Genomic DNA, 22,611 nt, shown 5'->3' with positions numbered 1-22,611 from the left:
TCGAAAAAGTAACGAGTAGGTATACGTTACTGAGAAAAGTAACGCGTCCCTAGCAGCGCTGTTACTTGTAACGTGTTACCGCGAAGACATCAGAACGGACAAAGCGTTACTGCTTGTCATGCCTTGTGGTCATGAGGGTAGAAAAAATATCATACCATGACTTGAAGACGATGTGGGTATTCAATCAATTAATAAATAATAAATACACTTCCGCGGGTCCACAGTCTGCTGATCCCGCCGGCATTACGGAAACCGTTTCGCCTCGAGAGACTTGTACGTCTTCTCCGTGTCAGCCGTGAACTGGCTTGGCGAAAAAACTAAATAAACTTCGGTGGCAGCAACTTCGCGTCGGAAGTCTAGCAGACCTTGTTTGCGTGGTACGGATCCTCGAAGGCAACGCCGTTCACGCACAGTTTGTTTCGATACCGCTGCAGTTCAGGCTCGGCTAGCGAGCTCAAATAGTCGGGCATAGCATACGACATACGTTGTTAGGAAATACGACCCACAAATGAAGCTAGAAATGTCTTTACAACGTGAACAGCGAGCGCACGCCACGCAACGCAATGGCGAAAGCATGGAGATCCGGGCCACTTTTGCCCACATCGCTTCTGCGCGTGCGCGGATTTCCGGCCGTGTTGGTAAACAGAGCCGCTCCGCGTGTCGGTCTATATAAACTGACCAAAATCACCTTTCATTGCTCCATGACGTTCTCCTTTTTTTTTCTTCTTTCGAACGCCCGAGACATCAGTTGTTTTTTTTAAGTCCGCTTTTATTAGTTTCAGTATTAGCGTCAGATTTCCATGTGCACAATCGACTTCTTCTGGAGCATATTGACATCGGAGGAACGTACGTGGTTCGAAATTGCCTCTTGCTTCTTCATCCGGAGACGATCTTAACGAGATTAGCCAGCTCGCCTATTCGACAAAACGGTTTTAAGGAATACATTCATGAGAAATGGGAATCGCAACAAGAAAACGAATTGATCGATAAGAACAGTAAAGTTGAAACGTAGCTATGTTTTAAAATTTTTGTACATTGCCCTTTTTCAAGAAGCAGGGCGAAGGTACATTCGTGTTTTGCATAGCTTACATAAGTTCTGACAAAGTGTTTCCTTCAGGAGAGCCCTAAAATTGCACCCTGAAAACGGTAACATCTTTCCCATGCAAACGAATGTCCGTCACTCATTTGGTGGCACCTACTTTTTAACATTCAAAGCAGCGAATACACGTGAAAAGTTTTTTCATTGGTCTCCTTGCAAGGAGATAGGCAAAACCAATGCTTTGTGGAGAATTCGTCTGCTTTCGGAAACTCCGAGCTCGCCAGGGTCGCTGTGATCACTTTTCACCCGCGCTCCGCGGGAGTTACCAGTATTGTTTTGAATGGTATTTGTTAATAATTAAAATATTTTAATTTTAATTTAATTTTAATTATGTTTCAAGGTATTCGTTACGAGTGAAGTGGAAGCTACTCCCTCATCTTTCCGCTTTAGCAAAGCCAACCATGGAGAGGAGGTCGCCTCCTCTTTACACTTTAGCGTTTGCTCCGCTAAAGTGTAAAGAGTTGGGAGGAGCTTCCATTTTAGTTTTAGCCTGTCACCGACAATAATCCTCCTAAAATAAAAAAAAAAAAAAACCAAAAAGCGTCTGCCGCTTGTCGGAAATCATCTTGTCCGTCCCTGTGTTTTATGTTCTTCCCATTATCTCAATTATCCTTACTGGCACGCTCTCCCTTCCAAGTATAGAAATCTAATTGCCTCTTTCTACTGTAACCATTGAAGAAAAAAACACAAATAGTTTTTTTTTTAAACACACCAAAAGATCCGCCACTATTTCGAGCCGGACCTAACCTCGTAGGCCAAGCCAACGAATGGACGCAAAAAAAAAGTGACGTGTAACTTTTTTGTCAATCTTTTTTTTTTGGCGCTTATGTTTTTCTTTAGTGGCGCGTTCTTAGAAATATCGGTGAGTTCATTTTCATAGGGAACATTGAGCCTGCTAATATCGGCGGACAATCAAAGAATCCCAGCGAATGAAGCCGCCGAGAGTACGATTATATTAAAAAAAAAGCGACGTGCACAAAGACAATGAGCGTGACTTTTCACTCGCTTATTGTCCCTGCCCACATTTCAGTTTTTTTTTTTAAACATCTAATCGTACTCTGAGCTTCGTCATTCGCTGGAATCGTTCCATTGTTCGCCGAAATTGGCTGGCTTCGTGTTGGGCAAAAAAAGGGAGCTCAAGGACTTCTTTTAGACTGCGGTAATATGTATGTGTTTTAAATGTCCTCTTTCGGTAGCAATGTCACGATCAGGCACTTGATGTCGAGTCATCTCCGGAAAGATGTAGAGTAGAGATCTGTGTGTGTGCGTGTGTGTGTGTTTGTGGTTTTGCGTTTGGGTGTATGTTTTTGTTTGTTCATTTTAGTATACATATGTGAGTACTTTTTGATATATAAGTACCTATATTTGTCAGCGCACGTCTGTACGCGGTCGGTATTTGCGAGTACGGTCGTGGTTGCGAGATGACAGATGCATAATGTCGACCGATTGGGGATTTTTCGATGTGCAACCGAAATCTCGGTCACACGACGCCTCGTTCGGAATAAGCGTCCGTCGGATGCGGGTCGTCTCGGCCGGGATTTGAACCAGCTACCTGGAGATTAGAACCAGCCACCTCAGGACTCGTGCCAGCCACCTGGGAATTCGAACCAGCAACTTGGGAATTGGAACCAGTAACCTGGGGATTCGGTCCAGCCACCTAAGTATTCGATCCAGCAACCTGGGAATTCGATCCAGCAACTTGGGAATTCGAACCAGTAACCTGGGGATGCGAACCAGCAACCTTGGGATTTGAACCAGCCACCTAAGAATTCGATCCAGCAACCTGGGGATTTGAACCAGCCACTTGGGGATTCAAACCAGACACCAGGAGATTCAAACCAGCAACTTGGGTATTCGTAGGCCGGCGCTTTGCCTCGGGGCCACAGGGGCGGCTTAACAAAATTTCGCAGCTATGGTCACTGACAGTTTAAGAGACGTGGCTTATTAAGCGAACGTTTCTTGCTTCCTGATTCGTTCTTCGACGTTCTCAGCGGCTAATGATGAAATTCCAATGGCTCCGGAGCTACAACAGGACGCTTGGGGCTCACCACGTGCTCTATTTCTTCAGCTGTCATTTACCACGTCAGATTGTACAATGATGGTCCGGGTTGTATTTTTTAAATATTTATGTGAAAAATTATATGTGAAAGCCATGTTCTTAGAAGCAGCGTTCATCTATATGTGAACGTTGTAGCTAATTTTTTTCAGTATATATAAAATTCAGAATCTCGAGCGAGGCATGGTGGCGATTGCCAAAGTTTCACTATGGTACTCTGAGTAACCGTCGATTTCGCATCGAAGCGTACACGATGGTAATAATTTTCCCTACTTGTTTTATGAAAGGTTTCTGAACGTATACGCGAAACGTCAAAAATTAAAAAAAAATTTTTTCTAGCCAAGAAAACGCTACGAAACACGTCAAGGAAACACGTTCTAGAGACACATGCACAAATATTTTTCGAACAAACTACCTCATGTAAAAACGATACAAGATATTGTCACGGGTGGTGACTAAAAAACAATAAATAAACAGGAAGAAATAAACGCTTAATGTGGCGAACTTGTGCCAAAAATAAAAGAGTACAAAAGATAATAATAGAGCGTCGCGGGTGTCGAAGTCGGCGTGGCAGCAGAGTCAAACGCTGGGGCGAGACTGACTGTGGCTCGCCACGCGTAAAGCCACGCGGAGCCAATTATATGTACATGCGTGGTCTTCTGGAATAATCGGCGTAGAATGTTCGGCGTGTAGAACATTCTGACCTCGAACAAGCAACATGGTTCTCGAATTTACCAGAACAGAGTCAACAAAAATGTGCCTCCGCGGCCAGGAATCGAACCCTGGCTTTCAGCGTGGAAAGAAAGCGCGATAACCGTTAGGCCACGCGCGCGCTGCCTACTTGGCCAGCTCCGCGCGCGGCAATATATCGAAATGAGCATCTTTTTTTTTTTTTTCAGGTTTTCAGGTTTTATTGTGGGTAGATCAAAGGTAAATACATTAGAAATATTACAGAAGGAGGTCCCAGAGTCAGAGACTGGAAAGGGACCTCCTGTTAATGGTAGCAATAATAATAAAACAAATTTACAGCAGTCAGAATAGAAAATAAATTATGACTTGAATAAGTGAAACACAGAACTAATTGCAGTGATATAAAATGAACAAAATAACAGTAAGTTAAACACTCATAATAATTATAAACTTATAAATAAAATAACACTGAATAAACAGAGCAAGGTTATAACAGTTGGAATTGCAAATCAATTTTGAGAATAAGTGAAATGCAGTACTAATTACAATAATATGAGAGACAAAACGGCAATTATCAAAAAGAGAGATACACAATGACGTCATGACAGCAATGTATGACTAAAAGGACTGAAGAAATGTGCGAAGTTTCTTCTTAAACACGTGAATTGATGGTGATTGCTTGATGACTAAAGGTAATGAATTCCACACAGCCGTGGCTGAGAAGTTGGTGGTAAATTTACCATAGTTAGTCCTAGGCTTAGGCAATAACAAGTTATGATGAAATGCGAATCAAGTTATCTTATGCTGTGGAAACTGATTATCGTTAAGAAGTGTTAGAGCGAGTTTGCCGTTCACGAAATTATACACAAGTAGCCCGAGGGTATGTTTATTTAAATTGCTAACAGATAAAATATTAAAAGCACGGAAAAACCAAGAAATATCAGATGAAAAGTGACTAAAGGTGATGATACGAAATGCTTGATTTTGGACGTGCTGCAATGGAGACAAATGTGTGCGATAAGTATTTCCCCACGAAGATATGCAATAGTTAAGATGACTATGTATAAATGCGTAGTAGAGGGAAATGAGCGTATCGATGTGGAAAAAGGCGCGTACTTTGATTAATGCTCTTATGCCGAATGCTGCTTTTCTAGTTAAGGAGTTAATATGCCTGTGGAATTTTAAATGAGTGTCTAATTCAACCCCAAGAAATACAACGTGGCTTGCAGCCGTCAATACATTAGAGTTTAAGTGAACCGATGGAAGCCCTGGAACGATTTTGTTGGTTGATGTGAAAATGACAAAAGTAGATTGAGAAGCGTTAATGTTCAGTATATTACGCCGACACCAGTCAGCAACATTGGCAGCGTCAGCGTTAATTTTGAGTAACAATGAGTCAAGGCTGTTATCGGAAGTAAAGATGGTAGTATCGTCAGCGTATAGTAAACAGTCAGAAAAATTAATGCACTGAGGAAGGTCGTTAATATATATTAAGAACAGCAGAGGTCCAAGAATGGAGCCCTGGGGGACGCCAATATTAGTAGTTCTAAAGTGGGAATAGGCACCAGAAATATAGACAACCTGTTGTCTGTCCTGTAAATAGTTGCTAATTAATGCTAGTGTGGGACCAGTTATACCAATAGCGTCTAGTTTTGCAAAAAGTATATTATGGTTAATTGAATCAAAAGCTTTAGAAAGGTCAATAAATAAAGCACCAGCAAATTTACCGCAGTCTATGGCTCTTTTAATATCAACAGTTAAGAAAATTACATTTTACGAGTATGTATATATATATATATAACAAGCCATGCCTACACTGTATTAGTTGTGGTATTCGTTCAGAAACGCAGCCGATTTCTTAAAATGTGGCAAAATTATACGTCAACATTAAAAAAAAAAACACTACAATTTTTTAAAAACTTTTTTTACACTTTTACTGGGCTTTGAACTAACTTGTGATGGCAAAATATGGAGCAACGTATGACTTTCCAAAGGGAAAAAATTGGCAGCGATCTTTATCTTAAAAGTCCTATCATGAACAAAATGCATTGTAAAGAATGGGTGAGAGAATCGTTGTTTCACGTGACCTACATTTTCCATCTGAATTTATCGGGTAACTGAATTAGTGTATAGGATTCGTGACGTCGATTTCCCCTGCTAAATTTAGCGGCGAAACTGGATTGGTGCCTAGGTCACAAGCCGCGAATTTTTCCGCTAAGTTTAGCGGGTAACTGAATTGGTATATAGGACTCGTGACGTCAATTTTCCGCCAAATTTAGCGGGGAAACTGAGTTGACGGGTATGTCACGTGCCGTCAATTTTCCCATGGTGTATAGGCCCCGGGACGTCAGGTGACCTCACGTGACGCCACTTTCCCGCCAAAATTAGCGGGAAAACTTAATTGAAGTACAAGTCACGTGACGCCAATTTTTCCGCTAAATTTTGCGGGGAAACCGAATTCGTGTATAGGTCTCGTGATATCAACTTCCACGCTAAAATTAGCGGGAAACAGACGGACGGACGGACGGACTAACAGCAGTCTTGGGATTCGGGGTAGCGTTAAAAAGCATTTCACGTTTTAAAGGGGCAACGAACCTTCACTAAAATTCAGTTAGCTCGTCTTCGTTATACGGACGTTGCCGTACAACGCCAGCTCCAAGGAGACATTTCCTAGAATCCAAAAAGGCTGTACAGATGCTGCTACTCTATCGTAGGGTGTAAAAAGTCGCGCTGTCCTTAGCTTAGCCTTATATTTGTTTCATTCCGTCATTACTAATCTGCGGAATAATCTGTTTTACGATCAAAGTGCCAGGAACGTCCTACAAGAAAGAAGCGCGCCTCAGAAAGCGTTTGCAGACAGTCTTTTGTACGTTGCATCAGCAGTGGGACCGCAGCTTAGAACTCAAAGTGCCCGAGGTTTTAGTTGCGCCCGACACTCCGCTCTCTCCGGAGTGGGCCAGAAGAAGCCGCGCACGCCTGGTCTCTGTCTCCTCTAGCCGCGTTATAGATTTTTTTTTTTTTTCTTGGGAGGCCTCCATTCCCTCTCATTAGCGACGATGAGCGTCCCGAGAGACGCAAAGCCGCGGCGGCTTCCGGGACGCGGACGTCTTTAATGGGACCGGCAAACATCCGGCTTTTACACGTCGCAGTTCTGGCCAGAAATGGTCGTATTATATTTTGGCGCTCGTTTAAAGGAGCTGCGCAACGGTCTGGGTACTTTCGTTAAATACCGCTTGTTTAGAATGAATCCTCGACGTTTATAACCTACGACACGCGCGTCGGTTCTTTCCTTCCACGCGACAGCAGTCGGGGAAAAATTGTGAGAATATTTACGCCATAAAAATGGCCACTTGACACGCCGTAATGGTGTTACGTGACGTAATAATGTAATGTGACGTCGCGACGGGTGCATGTCTGTGACGTCGCACGAAGTCACATGATGTCACGCTGTAACGCGATGTCACGATCCTTCGCGACGATCCTTTGTACGGTTCTTCTACATGACAGGATGGAGTTTTGCGAGTGACGAAGTCCAGGAATAATCCTTTCCGGAAATATGCGGTGCCCCCAGCGTCTGCCTTACGCATCGCGAAGTTCAAATGTAGGGCACGTGAAATTATTCAGCAAGCGAAGACCAAGTTGACGTTGGTTTAACAGTTCGTGATTTCAGAAGGCAGAGAAGACGGAAGGAAAAGAAAACGGATTGTGTGATAACCTTCTTTTCCGTTCGCTTTATTTTATTTTGTGTGAGTGAGTGTTCTGAGCTCCTAAAGATAAGAAAGATCGAATCGTGCCGCTACCTGGATATACGAAGCCTTCGAGCGGGCGCGAATGAACATCCGAACAGCCCCACAATTCCCCTCGTTGCAGTGTCTCCAGGGATTTTCCGGAAATGTTTATTATGCTTTTGCCTGCGCTACATTCCTCGTCCTGTGGTAGCTCATGTTGACAGTGCCGCGCGAGGACATTACCTCCGATTTCTAATACTTAGGTCGTTTTTTGATGATTTGCGGTGGTTGGTTACATCTGTGTTCTGCAGAGAAGTAGACTGGCTGGTCTTGTTCGGAAATAGCGCGTATAATATTCGTGTCAAAATGTCGCCGTAATTCTGACGCACCGATATGTGAAGATGAATTGTTACAGTTACATTTGTCATGTGTGCAATTTCGTTTGCTATACTTTTAAGCTTCAGTCACATTGCTCGTGCAACAGGCAAGGGACGCGGAGTTTCTCCGCAGATATGATGACAGAATTGTCTGCGGATACGCGTCAAGCTTGTTCGGAGCATGTACGCTCCATATGCATACGTATGTTTAAAACATGGCTGCAGACAGTTTTTGTAGGAACAACGTGGCCTTCGTAGAAGCAAGAAATTAGCACAGTGTAACCGTGGCTTAAAAATTGCTTTACTCACTGAGCCCATCATCTTAAACATGCAGAGCCGAAGCTTTGGGAAAAAGAAATGCATCGACTGATCTTGCGTTTCATTTTGTCTCGTTTCAGTCACTGAAAAGGAGATCAGGCAATGGTGAGTAAGTTTTTGTTTTTGTTTTTTATTGCCCCTGAACACAAATTTTGTGAACTCACAGGGGCGCATAGTCTTGACCGTTACACTTCGGAATATGCGAGATGATTACTAATGTCAGGGTTGAATACTTTAGTGGTACGGATTCACGTGTGCGCTTTTATAATATGTTCGTCCCAAAATCTGCATGTAACGCAACAAATGCTTTAAATAAAAAAAAATATTTCGCCTAATAATTTTTGAAGCTTCACTTTTAAATTTAAATAACTAGTTGGTGTAGGTTCAATTATACAACTGTAACTGGACGCGAATGTTAAAAATTACAATAGTCGCCAAGAGTTTAGGAAATGTGACGTGATGTGATGTGAAATGTGCGTGTCATTCAGCTCTTAAATTTTTATGAGTATCCATTGAAAGGATCCCTACACTCTAAAAAAAGTCTGTGCGTCTACTTTCTCGCACACCACTCGAAAAGCCAATCTCCGCAACTTACGGAGACAGCTCAGCGAGTGACGATGCCGAAACAAATGTTTAGACCAAAAAACGCAGTCTGGGTTGTGGCATTAAAGGCCGACGACCAGACTCAAGATTCTGCAAGGCAGAAGATCCTCCTCACCCTGTGGGAGGAGGAAGCAGGCAACGGTGGACAGGGTAGAAGGGGGGAGAGGAGGAAGCGGGAGAAAAGTGGAAAGCGCGAACTGATCGTCGGTCTTTAAGCAATGCAAGAGTGACGTTTTGCATTGCTTAATGTCACAACTCAGACTGCGTTTTTTGGTTTAAAAATTTGTTTCGGCAGTGTCATTCGCTGAGCTGCCTCCGTAAGTTGCGGTGATTGGCTCTCCGAGTGTTGTGCGGCAAAGTAGAATTACAGACAATTTTTAGAGGGTATACTAGCCAAGTGCTAAGCATCCAAGCAATGCATTATGCTGATTTTGATGTACGTGTTTATTAAAAAAAAAAGAAAAAGAACCACAAAAGCGTGGCATAATATTTTCACGTTTCTTCCTTCGCGATTGCGTCTTTTGTGTTGTTTGTTGTTTTTCCCCTATTCCCGTGTGCGGCTTGGCTCGCGATATCGCAGTTTGAACGTCGCTCGTGTAAAAAAGAAAAAGAAAAGAAAAAGAAAAATTACTGAAAGCTGCGGTGTTTGCCGTTGCAACCAAGACATCGCGAGCGAAATCGCACCGTGTGAACCAGGATTGATATAGAAATCTTATTGGTTCACTTTAAGAAATGCCTGCGCGTCTACTTACCCGCAAAACACTCAAAGAGGCAATCTCAGCGATCTACGAAATCAGCTCAGTGAACGATGAGGCGGAACACCCGTTTAGACCTCAAAGTGAAGTCTGCACTATGGCATTATGCAGTGCAAGCATGACGCTGTGCATTGCGTAATGCCACAGTGCAGACTTCGTTTTTAGGTCTAAACGGATGTTCCGCCTCATCATTCGCTGAGCTGATTTCGTAGATCGCTGAGATTGGCTCTTCGAGTGTTTTGCGGCTAAGTAGACGCGCAGGCATGTCTTGGAGTGTTGCTGGAGGATGATAAGACGTTTGGAACTCGCACACAGCCTTCTTTTTTTTTCTTAGCTGCCAGTGGTTATACTACTTTTGATATATCCTTGAATGTAGTTCGAAAACAAAAAGTCTTCAAAATAAAATACTGCTAATTTCAATAGCCTCTCCGGTGCGAGATGGGCCTACATAATAGCGCCTCTTCACTTCATAAAAGCTACAAATGACACAACGAAATTTAAATCGAACAGTCTCGAAGAAGATTTCGCGGCACGTCTAATCGCCATCTTTTTCCAGGACTGCGGTCTGCGGAAAGTTTCGTGCAGTTCGATACTGCCCCTCTTGAAACTCAATAACAATGTGAATGCCTCGCAGGTACAAAGGGTTCGTGAAGGACTGCCCGTCGGGTCACCTCACGGAACAGGTGAGCGACCGATCGATCGAGCCCTCGGGGTCGCGCACACATTCATGCACATGGACTCTTCATTTTATTTCGTGCTTTTTCGTACTGTCCTCGTTACTCGTGCCTCGGGGTCCTTACGCTGTTCGCGCATCCCTTTCGAGTGCCAGCATCGTATCTATAATTTTTTTCTTTTTTTGCAAAATGGATTTGTTTGGGGTGTTTTGAACTCTGAAGTATCAACGACTCCCGGATAGCGGGTCTGGTGCTCTCAGCGTCGGGGAAGGTTTATATAGCAGCGAGGGGTGGGGTATTTTCCCGGGTAATGCGAGGCTTTAGCTATGATTTGTTTGTTTCTTCCGGCGTAGGCATTCATGAAAGGAGGCAATAACAACGAGTTTATTGAAATTCGTTCCGACTGCTTACGAGGCACTACAATAGGCTTTTCCGCGGGATCAACAGAAATATTTTAAAGAGAAGCCACCGGCTAAGGTTACGTGGTATAGGAGTGTTTTGGTTTTTTTAAAGCTTATCTTTTTTCTTGAGCGTGCGTGCCTCCGTGCGAGTGTGTGTGTGTGTGTGTGTGTGTGTGTGTGTGTGTGAAAGAGACAGTGTGTGTGTGTGTATGTGTGTGTGTGCGTGTGTTTTCAAAATATCTAGCAAATGACGTCCTTCTTTGGGTCCTTTTCTAACTTTTTATGGTAGCTTTTAAGTATTTTGCCGCATGAACTACTTTATGGCATTCAACGGTATAACGCATTTGCGTAACATTAAGGTTTAGTAAAACCCTCTGCTCAAATACGACTTTTTTTACATATGTTCGTTCACCCCACAGGGAATGAAAACAGATGAAAGGGGAGTTAAAATAAAAACAAGTGAAACGTATGCGCTCACCAAACCCACGACACGGACATTGGGGACGCCGGCTTACTATTCTTTTACACTTGGAATTGTTAAAAAACTATAGTTTCTAAATTAGATTTTTTTTTTCTCGCAAGGGCTTAAAGTGTAATGCTCTGCAGACAGTTAGATGACGTCATTACCCGATAAGAATGGCGAAGAATAAATCACACAGCAAGAAGCGGGCACATAACAAACATCGCCCTAGGTTTCTTCAACCGTTAGCGACTATACTCTAAAGGCTCGTTGACACACTTGCGTTTGCTTAGGACCGAATTTTTACGAGCTCGAACGAAGACAGAGCAGCCTAGCAGACTGGCGCCATCTATGCGCTGATCCTGGAACTGTATTTTAACGTAGCGAAGGTTTTGTGGTATTCGAGAGATCAAATGTACATGTACTACGTACATTATCTACGAGAAAACGGTCGTTTTTAACATTGTCGAAAGCTTTAGCGAAGGAACAAAGAAAATAATGATGCACGTGAAAACTAGTAACTAAACCGAAACTGAAAATATTCTACGGCTACTCCCGGTAGAAGGCATCAGTGTGTTCTCTCGTCGTAAGAAAGTTTAAGATATTTTGGGGCACGCGGTCGTAAGCAGACACATGCGCGTGAACCAGCCTGAAGAAATAGGGCGCGTCTACTTTCCTTCTCTTTGCACTTACTTTGGGAGACTTAATCACCGCAATCTGCGTAAACTGAAACGATATCCAGACGTTAAAAAGAAGGCAGACTGCGCGGTGGCACGGAACATGCTGAAGAGCCAAAAACAGATCCACAGCGCAGAATGCGTGTGTGTGTGCGTGTGTGTGTGCGTGTGCGTGTGTGTGTGCGTGTGTTTTAAGTCTATGCACATTATTAGCGCCGTCATTCGCCAAATTCCTTCCGCACATTGCAGTCATTGGCTCCGCGAAGTGCTTTGGGGGAAAGTAGACGTTGCTGCAGTGGCGCTGCTACCATACTGCGCATGCGCTGAAGCTTTTTCTCACTCAAATCTGGTTTCAGCGCACGCGCAGTGCCTCCACCTGGTGCGGGCACCCGCAGTCTTTGTAAACAGCGTGTTCGTCCATAGTTTCAGAGCAAAACAATGGCGACAGTTGCTGACACTTTCGTGATTGGTTCTTCGGCGTTTCTGTTGGCCGACGGAGAGATCTCATCGGCTGCGAAGCGATGATGACGTACTCCGGGCTCCCCACGCCCTGGCTTTCTTAGGCTTGGCAGTGATAGTGCCACTCTAAGGCTGCATTCACACTGGAGTTCTTATCGGAACCGCCAGGGCGGATCCGTTCGTTTTCATCAACAACGGCGCGTGAATTGGTATTGCATCTTTAAGCAAACGCGTTCGCAACTGCTTCGCAGATGCGGTTGAGTCGTCAGGGTGAATGCAGCATAAGGATTGTGAGAGGTTCTCTTTCGAGTGCATAGTGTGCAGCGTTAGACGAGGCGACGGCGTAGTTTCGCAGAATGAACGCGAACATGGCGTGCCAGACCTTCGTTTGCGGCGCAAACGTTGTCTTGAAACTCGTACACATTTATAGTATGGCGCGTGGGAGGAAGTAAAGAGCCTACGCACGCCTACACTTTTGAAAGCCGCATTTCCGGCAGTGCTGCGCAATGTGCGCTGCTGAGTTAAGATGGATCGCGAGTCAGATTTACTCCCAAAGATATTTCTTGTTTCGCCAGGCCTAGCGTTTACCAGGGCGTTTCGAAAATAGTTCGTAGCTGTGACCGATGGCCTTTTTTTACCATCCTTACACCGGGCGGATAAAAACTATTTACACTTTTTTTTTTTTTTTTTTTTGTGGCTCGCTGTAGCGATGAGACGCGCAAAACTATTCTGATATCGATGCGCCTTGGGTGGCTTTCGTAGGATTTTGCATGTTGGCGACGAAACTCGTGAGATTTTTTTGACAGCCCGTAACTCAAGATCGCTTAGGAACAAAGGGGCACGAAAGAACGTGACGCCACATTCTAGATATTGGAGGATCATGTTGTATTTCAACTCGCGGTTTCGCAGCGTTGTTGCAAGAGTGGGCAATACATATATATCTGACCGAACAGGAGCAGTAACCATTTCGTTGCGCCAGAGTTTCAATTATTTGTTCCTTTTTTATTTCTAAATTCATTTTAGTCTGTTTTACCGAGCTCGTCGGTTTTGAACACTACAATCGCTGAACCAGCAGTCGTGAAGACGTGCGCTCATGCAGTGTCTATGGTTCGGGAATGCATAGAGATCCGAAGCAAAGCGTGCGAGCTTCGAAGCCCATTACGCACTCCTTCGTCGCTGTATAGCGCAGAAAAATTACGCCATCTAATTACTTATATTCGCCCATTTTTGTTTGGCAACAAACTCAGTGGCGCTATCTATTGAGTAGCCACAACACACTTCCGGTTTACGTATATATCCTAATATTTACTAGGCATTCTTTTATCATAAAAGTGAATTAACTCTGACAGAGCTATACCTGGCCATTTCCAGAAGATATCGTGTATATTTTATTTTTCAAATACTGCGAAACCCGCAGTCTAGTTAAGTAACGGAAGTGCTTAGGGGCTATTTGCACACTGGCATTACCATGTTTCAACTCACGCTAGAAAGAGCGAATAAAAAAAAGTGCAGGCTTACGTTTTAACACGACACCTCTTTATACACTTTATTTCCGGAACCTTCGCGTTTAGCTAATATATTAAGTCAGCAATTTCCGTGTTGTTTAAAACATAAAGTTAGCGCGGAAACGCCATCGTCGCCTTTTGTGTTTTGCATCGTACTCATACAAAATTTAAGAAATGATATCAAATTGTACAGAAATTCAAAATGGTAGCCCCAGCTGAGCTTATTTCGCCGTGCGAACTTTTGACTCAAGTCTTTTGTTTCCGGAAAAAAAAAAAAAAGCTGCGACAACGTGTTTGCATTAAAGTTACATTCACCCTGGCATTCGGATTGCAACCGCGAGGCGAATTCGCGCGTTTTTACCGTGAAATGCGCGAGAAATTCTCCTGCATCTTTAGGCGAGCGCGTTACAACAACTTTGTGAATTAGTTTAACCGCTAGCGCGAACGCGGCGTATACTGCGTGCCGCTTTTGAAAACGAGCTGCGTAGATTTTGACCGTGGGTTCCGCGTACTTCATGCAGGGGTTCCTGAGGATATACAAGCTCTTCTTCCCGCAGGGAGATCCATCTAAGTTCACCTCCCTGATATTCCGAGTATTCGACGAAAACAAGGTGAGACTTTTGTTTTATCGGTGGTTTTTGCGCTGGCGTCCGTGTGCATAGACACTGAAAGCTTAAGGAATGTATAGGCGTGATATGTTCACTCATAAGCTTGCTCCGTCCTTCGTTCTTTGGCGTTCTCGTCGACTAATTCCGGCGGCAGAGTGATAATAAAAAAGTTCGAGGTACACCTAAGCACTTCTTATGAGTTGTGAATGCGAAAGCATGCACGTCATTCTTCCGCTTCCTTATTTCGTCTGCAGCGTATTTGCGTCAACGGCAGAGCGCGCCCTCTCCTCGCCGCTCTGACCTTGGACGTTTCGTGTTAGCGGCGCGCTGACGGACACGCAGCGCCATGGGGTGGCGGCCGTTGAAACTGACGCGTAGCGGCAATAAGAGCCTCGTTGACGCGCTCCAGTTAATGGGACCGAAGCTGATATCCATCAGCTTTACTCCGCTTCTTTGGGATTGGGGGAACTAGGTGCCGTTTGGCTACGTTTTTCGCGTGGTTCCATAGCTGGGAGCTGGCCTCACTTGGAGAAAGGATTTAAAGTGCTGTTTGGCGCGGCTTTAAAGCTGATGACGTCGGCTCGCACCATGGGACAGTTAATGTTTTCGCATTAATAACCGAACACACTACGTTCTGCGGTTTTTAAACTGTACTGGACAAAATCTGCAAGACAACTGGTCCAGCTCCGAATTTTGCAGTGAGAAATGAAATCAGTTGCTTCGCGATGAGGTCGATTTCTTTCCGGGTAATGCCAGCGATTGTCGCAACACTGCTGACGAATTACCTACCACTGATCCGCTTCAACAAGCATGCACGCGTAATAAAAAAAGGAAAAAGATTGTGAGTTTTCTTTTGTTTCCTCTAAAACGTGGAGGTAGGCATTGACGGCGAATAATGTAAGTGTTCCAGCGAAGCTTAAACTTTGAGGATACCAAAAATATGCGGCGTGTTCAGGGACAACGAGCAATTGAAATGTCATCTGCGCACTTCGCAGTCTTCTCGACTAATCGTATTTTCGGCTTCGACATTCGCCAGGATCATTCTTTCCTTTGTAGCGATTGGTTTTCTTTGTGTTTTGCAGTAAAGTGAACTTGCACTTTTTCTCGGGGCGTGTCTCCGAAGACTCGGGGACTGAAGAAAGTTGCTTGTTTATGCGTCGATTTTGGAGAAACTCCAAACCGCTTTTTGTTAACGGCCGAGTCCCTCTAGACCAGCAAAACAGAAACAACCGACACCGACATTCGGCAAACACTTTCAAAAAGCACGCGAATATATATTTATGCAATCTTCGCAATCGCTCGTGCTTACTTCATGAGCACCAAGAGAGTGCGATGCGTGGCAAGGGTATACCTTCGCGTGCATGTCGCACGTGCTTGGAGCTTGTCGGTGTCGGTTAATTGTTTCTGTCTGCCGCTCTAGTTGTACTCGGCCATAACGCGGCTTGAGATAACGAAAGAGCTGGTTCACGAATGGCCGGAGCTGGCGAGTACTTAAGGCGAAGCACGGTGGAACTTCGTTACGAAAATAAGTTTCAGGACTGCCGCGAACCGCAGCTGATAAGATTGTTTATGATTGACTGATCGGTACGTTTAATGCTGCGCTGCGCTGTATCACAATTCAATGTTGAGATGCGCTGTTGAGTGTACTTATTTACGGTGGGAAATATGAAGATAGTTAGGAGGAAAGCGAAAAGTTTTTCATTTGCGTGCGTATGTCAATTCGTAAAAAGAAGAGAGAGAGACAAAGTAAGAAATGAAAAAGTGAAAGAAAAAAGAAAGGGATGCAATTTTTTTTTTCACTTCCCCTTGAACGAATAACATTTTGGGACGTACGAGCGAGTTACTGTCCGTAAATGTAGACCGCGCTGATAATTCAATTTTATCTAAATCTTAGTTCTGGAACGCTCACGTTGCAACGAGCCTTCGTCAGATTGCGGGCATTTCGGCCGGGATTTGAGTTCTCCAAATTATGCTCCGAGATGTTCGGAACTTTTGCATGAATACGAGTCAGCGGCATATAGAAATACGCAGAGAGTTATAAAGGCGATAAAATAAAGGTAATTAAAGCTGCTCTAATTAAATATAACAATCCCACAGAAGCGTCTAATACATCGCTTGAACGAGTTTAGGTCTTATCTTCTGTTAATTTTGGCTAATTGGTGCTCCAAACATTTCGTGTATGCGCGGGAGAGAAATCAGAACGTTATGTACATGCGCAAGTTTCAGTGAAAAAAAAAATATATATTTTTTAGGCTAATGCTTATTTCCTATCGTATCTATTGCCAGCAACTAACGTACCCTTATCGGCACGCCATTTCCCGATTTTCTTGTGGGCGCCTCCACTTTGGGTGCCTCGTGCGGAGCGGGCGCCATTGACGGTCGTTACGGTTCGCAAATGCGATTTCCTAACTTTTCGATGCGGAGTCGAGAAAACCTCAGGCGATACTGGTTTGCCCTGTCGCGGACCGTTTTAACATTTCTGGAGGACAAAAACCCGTTGACTGCCATTTTCAGATTACACTCAAGCTATCTGGCAACAGTGATTTTAGGCATCATGACGGCCGAAGTGTTTTGACTCTGCTCTGTAGCGTAGCTAATGTAGAGTAACTTAGAGCCTAAGGAAACCAGGGCGTGGCCTATTATGATAATCACGCACTTACTTCGTGATTTGTTCTCTGGCTTTCTTATCGGCTAATGCCGCAATCTGATTGGCTGTGGGACTCGGCACGCCCGGCGTTTTTTAATATTTCGGGTGACTGCAGTGACTCTAATTTCAAGTACTTTCTTCCGAACGCAACAAAAGAAAAAAAAAAGAGAACGGCTGTAATATTGTTTATTAAACCTTGAAGGCCCTTGCGGGCGTTACATTATCTATTTGGAGATGGATAATTTGCTCGATCAGGCCCGCGGGAGGTACACTCTAAAAGAAGTCTGTACGTCTACTTTCACGCACACCACTCGGAGAGCCAATCAGCGCAACTTACGGAGGCAGCTCGGCGAATGACGATGCCGAAACATATGTGTAGACCAAACAACGCAGTCTGAGTTGTGACATTAAGCAATGCAAGCGTGACGTTTTGCATTGCTTAATGTCACAACTCAGACTGCGTTTTTGGGTCTAAACAGATGTTTCGGCATCGTCATTCGCTGAGCTGCCTCCGTAAGTTGCGCTGATTGGCTCTCCGAGTGGTGTGCGTGAAAGTAGACGCACAGACTTTTTTAGACTGCGTGCGCAGAAACCGAATTCGCATAAAATGATTCGTATGCGCATACGCGGTGCCAACAGTGGTGCCGCTGCAGTAGGGTGTTGTAAGAGGCTTGAGTTGGTCTATACTGTATGCGTCAAACAAAGTTCCCGATAATAATAATAATAATCGTTTATTGCTACCAGCAAATAAAAGTTTGGTATTGCGGATGAATAAAAGCCAACACGTGGCTTGTGCGAAGCCATCCTCCCACACGTCACAAAAAATAATAAGAGCACGCAAAAAAAAAACTAAAATAAAAACTACATCGTGCGGTTTTTTAGCACCCTTTTATGTGATTTCTTTTAACTCGTACGCGCTTAATAAAATGAGCACATTTGAAACTTTATTCCTATGCAACTCCCATCTCTCTCTCTCTCTCTCTTTGTAGAGAGAGCTGCGAAGTACAAAAAGGTGATACAACACTGTTAAATTGCTTTTTTTTTGTTTTGTTTTTCATTTTGATCACCGGGACAAGTTTGCAAGCTAGTTAACGCTGAATTGTAAAAAAAAAACAAGCAAAAGAAACAAACAATGTTTTTGCAGAGGCAGCTTTAGTCACAACACGAGAGAACGGAGTTCTTGTTCCCCTGAGAGTTTCCTAATCCGCGAAACTCTGCAAGTCTGGTTGCGTCAGCCGAAATTACCTTAGATTCAGCATGTAATGTCCGAACACATTTTTTGAGTCTCACAGGGAAAAAAAATTACCGACAACACACGAAGCACATTTTCAGGTCTTTGAACGTACTTACGAAGCCAATTATCTAAAAACAAATTGGTCCGTTTTAAACGCGTCGCGCACCGCGCCACCGGAACTTTTCCGCGAGTTTAAACAAAGTGGGAACTCCAAAGCACTCGCAGAATGCCCGAAAAAGCAAAAAAAAAAAAAAAAAAAAAAAAAGGCGCAGGCCACGCGAGTTATTTGGAAAAGCGAACATGCAAAAATTATTATGGCGACCTACGTTCTTTGTTTTGCTTTTCTTTGTGTTGCTTATTTCGCAAAACGCTGTAATGATTAATTTTATGCGAAGTGCTGAAACACATCTTTCCCCGTTTTTTTTATTCCTTTTTTGTTTATAGCTGTTTTTATATTTAATGGGCAGCGAAGGACAAAACATGCTTTGTTACCTTCTCCTTATCCTGGAAATTAAACTAAAAAGTACATAAGAAAATCGTGTATCTTGTGTTAACAATTGCTTTTCTTAAGCGACCATATGTTTATGCATGAGAGTAGCAAAAAAGGCTTGGATTTAGTAATCTTTTTTTTTCTCCCGCCTTTAATTACACATAAACGCTTCTACTCTCGCAATAAATGGTGCCTCAAAGTTAATTAGGCTTCGAAATATCTTTAGTCACGCCACTGACCAGGCTTGCCCTGATTTTGCAGGAGTAAGCGAGGAAAATGGCAGGTTATTATTTTTCTTCACCATTTTGTTACGAATAGAAGGTGCGCCCAAAATGTAGCGCCATGACTCTAAAAAAAGTCTGTGCGTCTATTTTTACGCGCATCACTCGGAGAGCCAATCTTTAGAGTGTACTTTGTTTCACTTTACACTTTAAAAAGAGTCTGTGCGTCTACTTTCACGCACAACACTCGGAGAGACAATCACCGCCACTTATAGAGGCAGCTCGGCGAATGACGATGCCGAAACATGTTTAGACCAAAAAACGCAAACTGAGTTGTGACATTAAGCAATGCAAGCGTGACGTTTTGCATTGCTAAATGTCACAACTCAAACTGCGTTTTTTGGTCTAAACATATGTTTCTGCAACGTCATTCGCTGGGCTGCCTCCGTAAGTTGCGCTGATTGGCTCTCCGAGTATTGCGCGTGAAAGTAGACGCACAGGTTTTTTTTTTTTTAGAGTGTAACTCCAGACGCAGCCGACGGCACGAGCTCAAGGGACCAATAAGACAGCATCAAAAGCGCACCGTCATGGTGTTCGTCATACTTCTTTATATGTGCTGTATCATCGCTGAACCAATCATAAACAAAGAAAAAGCCCAGTGACTTGCGCTCTTTGACGCTATTTAATTGGTCCTATGCGTACAGCAAGTTCGTCTGCTCCTTGTGCAGGAGTTGCGGTGACGTCAGAACCACGCAGTGTTCTGATTGGCTCTGATCGAAAGGAGATCCATCGGAGCCAATCAGAGCTCGGCGTTCTGCTGACGTCACCACAACTCGTGCGCAAGGAGCAGACGAACTCGTATCGCCGGCTGCGTCTGGACTTAAGCTGAAAAGAAGTATAGGGTGTTTTCACTGACGTAATTTTGTCCACCATTTTGTTGTTGTGAGCTGTCTGGCGTCTACAAACTCGAGTGTTTCAAGTAGTTACGTGACCCCTCAAAGGCGTAGAGCACAGAAGCTTACGTCTTACCACACTGATATCATCTCAAGCGGTTGCGATGTAATCCTTCAAAATATTAAATTTGTTTGAAAAAAAAAAACTTATAACAAAATGGCGGATTGACGTCATGTGCAAACAACCTATAGCGGTTCGGACCAGAAGTCAAAGCTTCAGAACATACCGTTATCTGATTGGAAAGCTCTGAGCGATTTCCGGATTTTCGCTTGTTGCCCATAAACGGCGCCATTGATTTTCGTGCGTTCGGGGGCTTCGTCAACCGCCATTTTTTTATCGAAAGTTTTCGAAAATAGCGCGGTCGGCTAGAAACTGGAGAGGAGGAAAGGAGAACGAGCGGGGACGTGCAGAACACCGAGCCTTTGTCTGTACTCGCTCTTCAAACGCGTTCAAACACGTTCAAACAGTGGAGCGGAAACGAAAGGCAGCCAGCTTTGAGTCGATCCTCTAGTCATCCCAACGAAAGCTTGGCGTTCTGACATTCCCATGCGATCGCTTCCGGTTGTAGCACGATTCTCCCGATGCATCTGCGGACGGTTCGGCTACGTAGGTGTTTTGCAGTGCAGACATTTCGGTGCACGGATTGGTATTCTCTTTCATTGTAATACACGTCGGCGCAGGGAATGTTCAATGCGTGGTCATTTAAACTTGTAATATTTCATCGGTTTTTACTATAATTAGGAGGGTTATTTTATAACCTTCATCTTCATCATCTGCACATCACTTTTGTGACATTTGTTAATGCACTCGTGTCCAGTCTTGTACACGTTACTAAAAAAAAGTAATCGATTACAATTACTATTACTCTTGGCTAAAAGGTATTCGATTAGATTACTTGATTACTCGACGGCAAAAGTAATTGGACATTACTTAAAGAAGTAATCGTTACTTTTCCGATTACTTTATTGTGTGAAGACACATCTTTAGCGCTCATAACAATGAACTACTTCCAACCTATATTTCACATTTGAACAAGTATTGAAGAAGTAAAACTGCCTCCCTCTTCGTGGTCGTTGCACCTTCACAATGCGGACACAAGCATAGAATTCGTTTGAAGAAGTTTAATGATTTGGGCGTTCGCCAGTGTGTGTGTGTGTGGGGGGGGGGGGGGGGGGGGAGCGGAGGGGGTTCTAGATCTTGTTAAGCTTGAGCAAGGGTTGTCGCTCAAAGTTTGCGTCGCTCATTTTATTATTCACATGTGGATGAGCTCGCATGTTATACAAAAGAGCAGCAGCTCCAGGATTTGGAACGGATCATGTGTAGTATCCATTAGCGGAAGAGATCGCCCCGACCACTTCTCAACTCGAAACATTGCTTGTCACAAAGACCACGTAGGGGAAATGGGGAAATATTTCAACTGCCTTTGCTATATTTTGCATCCGCTTTAGGCATTCTTCGGTTCTGGTTCTCCTACGGGCTGCGAGTAGGTACCCTAAGCAGGCTTTTTGTTTTTATTTCTGTGTGTGTGTGCGTGAGGGGGCCAGTTTGAACGAAGGACTCACAAAGCTACATTCTGCTTCCTCAAACTTCGCCCTGAATGACCTTTGTCACGCACTGTGGCTTCCCTGGGGCTTCCCACTACCAATTTCCACCTCGAAAAAAAAACAACAAAAAAACGGACATTCCACAGGAACTGTACATAGAAAGAGATTGACCTCGTTTCCTACAGCTCCGCAAAAATCGTGTATTTTATAAAAAAGAAGGCGTGTGCCCGGGGGGGGGGGGGGGGGGGGGGGGGGGGGGGGGTCCCGTGGCCAAATTGTAACGGTTACAAGTAATTTTATTACTTCAAAAAGTAATCAGATTACTTTTGTGATTACTGCCTAACAAAAGTAATCAACTGATTACAAAATTACTCCAAAAAGTAATTGATTACAAGTAATTTGATTACTTGTAATGCGTACGGTACAAGTCTGCTCGTGTCTGATGTGGAATGTATGCACTCGTGCACGTCTACTAATATTCGACCGCCATCTCCTGCATCTTCTTGTCGTCGACTCTTTAATTTCAACGTTCGAGATAGCAATGCTATCATCGCTCTCAAAACACATCGAAGATTCTCAGTTTTTTGTTTCTTTTTTGTTTTGTATAAATGAACTCTAGACTGCGCTTCTTTTGATGTTCAGCTTTTGTGCCAAATTATTTTCTTAGAAAACTTCTTTTGTTTTTCTGTTAACGTGCTGTGTTGGCAGCTTTCCGTTTTGCCCTTCGTCCCGTAACAAGGCTTCTGGGGAAAGCCGGGGGAACTGATAAGAGGATAAGGGCAAAGGGTTTTTTGAAAGCCTGGGATTTTGAGGACGGGGGCCGGGATAACGCGGGGAATTCGCAGCGGGGATTTTGACACAAGTGTTTCGGGATTGGGTGATTTTGTGCACCACCCGGTCCGGACCATAAGGCGTTTGGGCGGGAAAGGAGGGTCCGGTGACGTCAATCAAATTTGTCGGTAAAAAAAAACAACAGAAAACGTTGTATTTTGTATTTTACACCTTGCATTTTAAAAGAATAATATAAAAAGGGGGAAAAAAACTTGCGACATTCTGTTTTTGCAGGACACGAAAACAGCCAATCAAAGCAAACACTAGAATGATATCAGTG

The 22,611-nt window shown here is 43.8% G+C and overlaps 1 protein-coding gene across 1 annotated transcript in view; it reads left to right on the top strand.

The window, feature by feature from the left end:
* Positions 1-8,347: 8,347 nt before the first annotated feature.
* LOC120839217 (frequenin-1) overlaps positions 8,348-22,611 on the top strand; it is a gene marked incomplete at its 5' end in the record, with an annotated part of 43,104 nt that continues 28,840 nt past the window's right edge. The window contains 3 exons of the mRNA XM_040209471.3: positions 8,348-8,373; positions 10,261-10,309; positions 14,324-14,413. Coding sequence (XP_040065405.3) covers positions 8,348-8,373; positions 10,261-10,309; positions 14,324-14,413 — 165 coding nt within the window. The remainder of the gene's footprint in view (positions 8,374-10,260; positions 10,310-14,323; positions 14,414-22,611) is intronic.

The sequence above is a fragment of the Ixodes scapularis genome, unplaced genomic scaffold (assembly GCF_016920785.2).
Source record: "Ixodes scapularis isolate PalLabHiFi unplaced genomic scaffold, ASM1692078v2 PGA_scaffold3__209_contigs__length_174095766, whole genome shotgun sequence".
NCBI classification, from domain to species: Eukaryota; Metazoa; Arthropoda; class Arachnida; order Ixodida; family Ixodidae; genus Ixodes; species Ixodes scapularis.
Note: the sequence above shows the minus strand (reverse complement) of the source record. Positions and strands in the feature narration are given on the sequence as shown.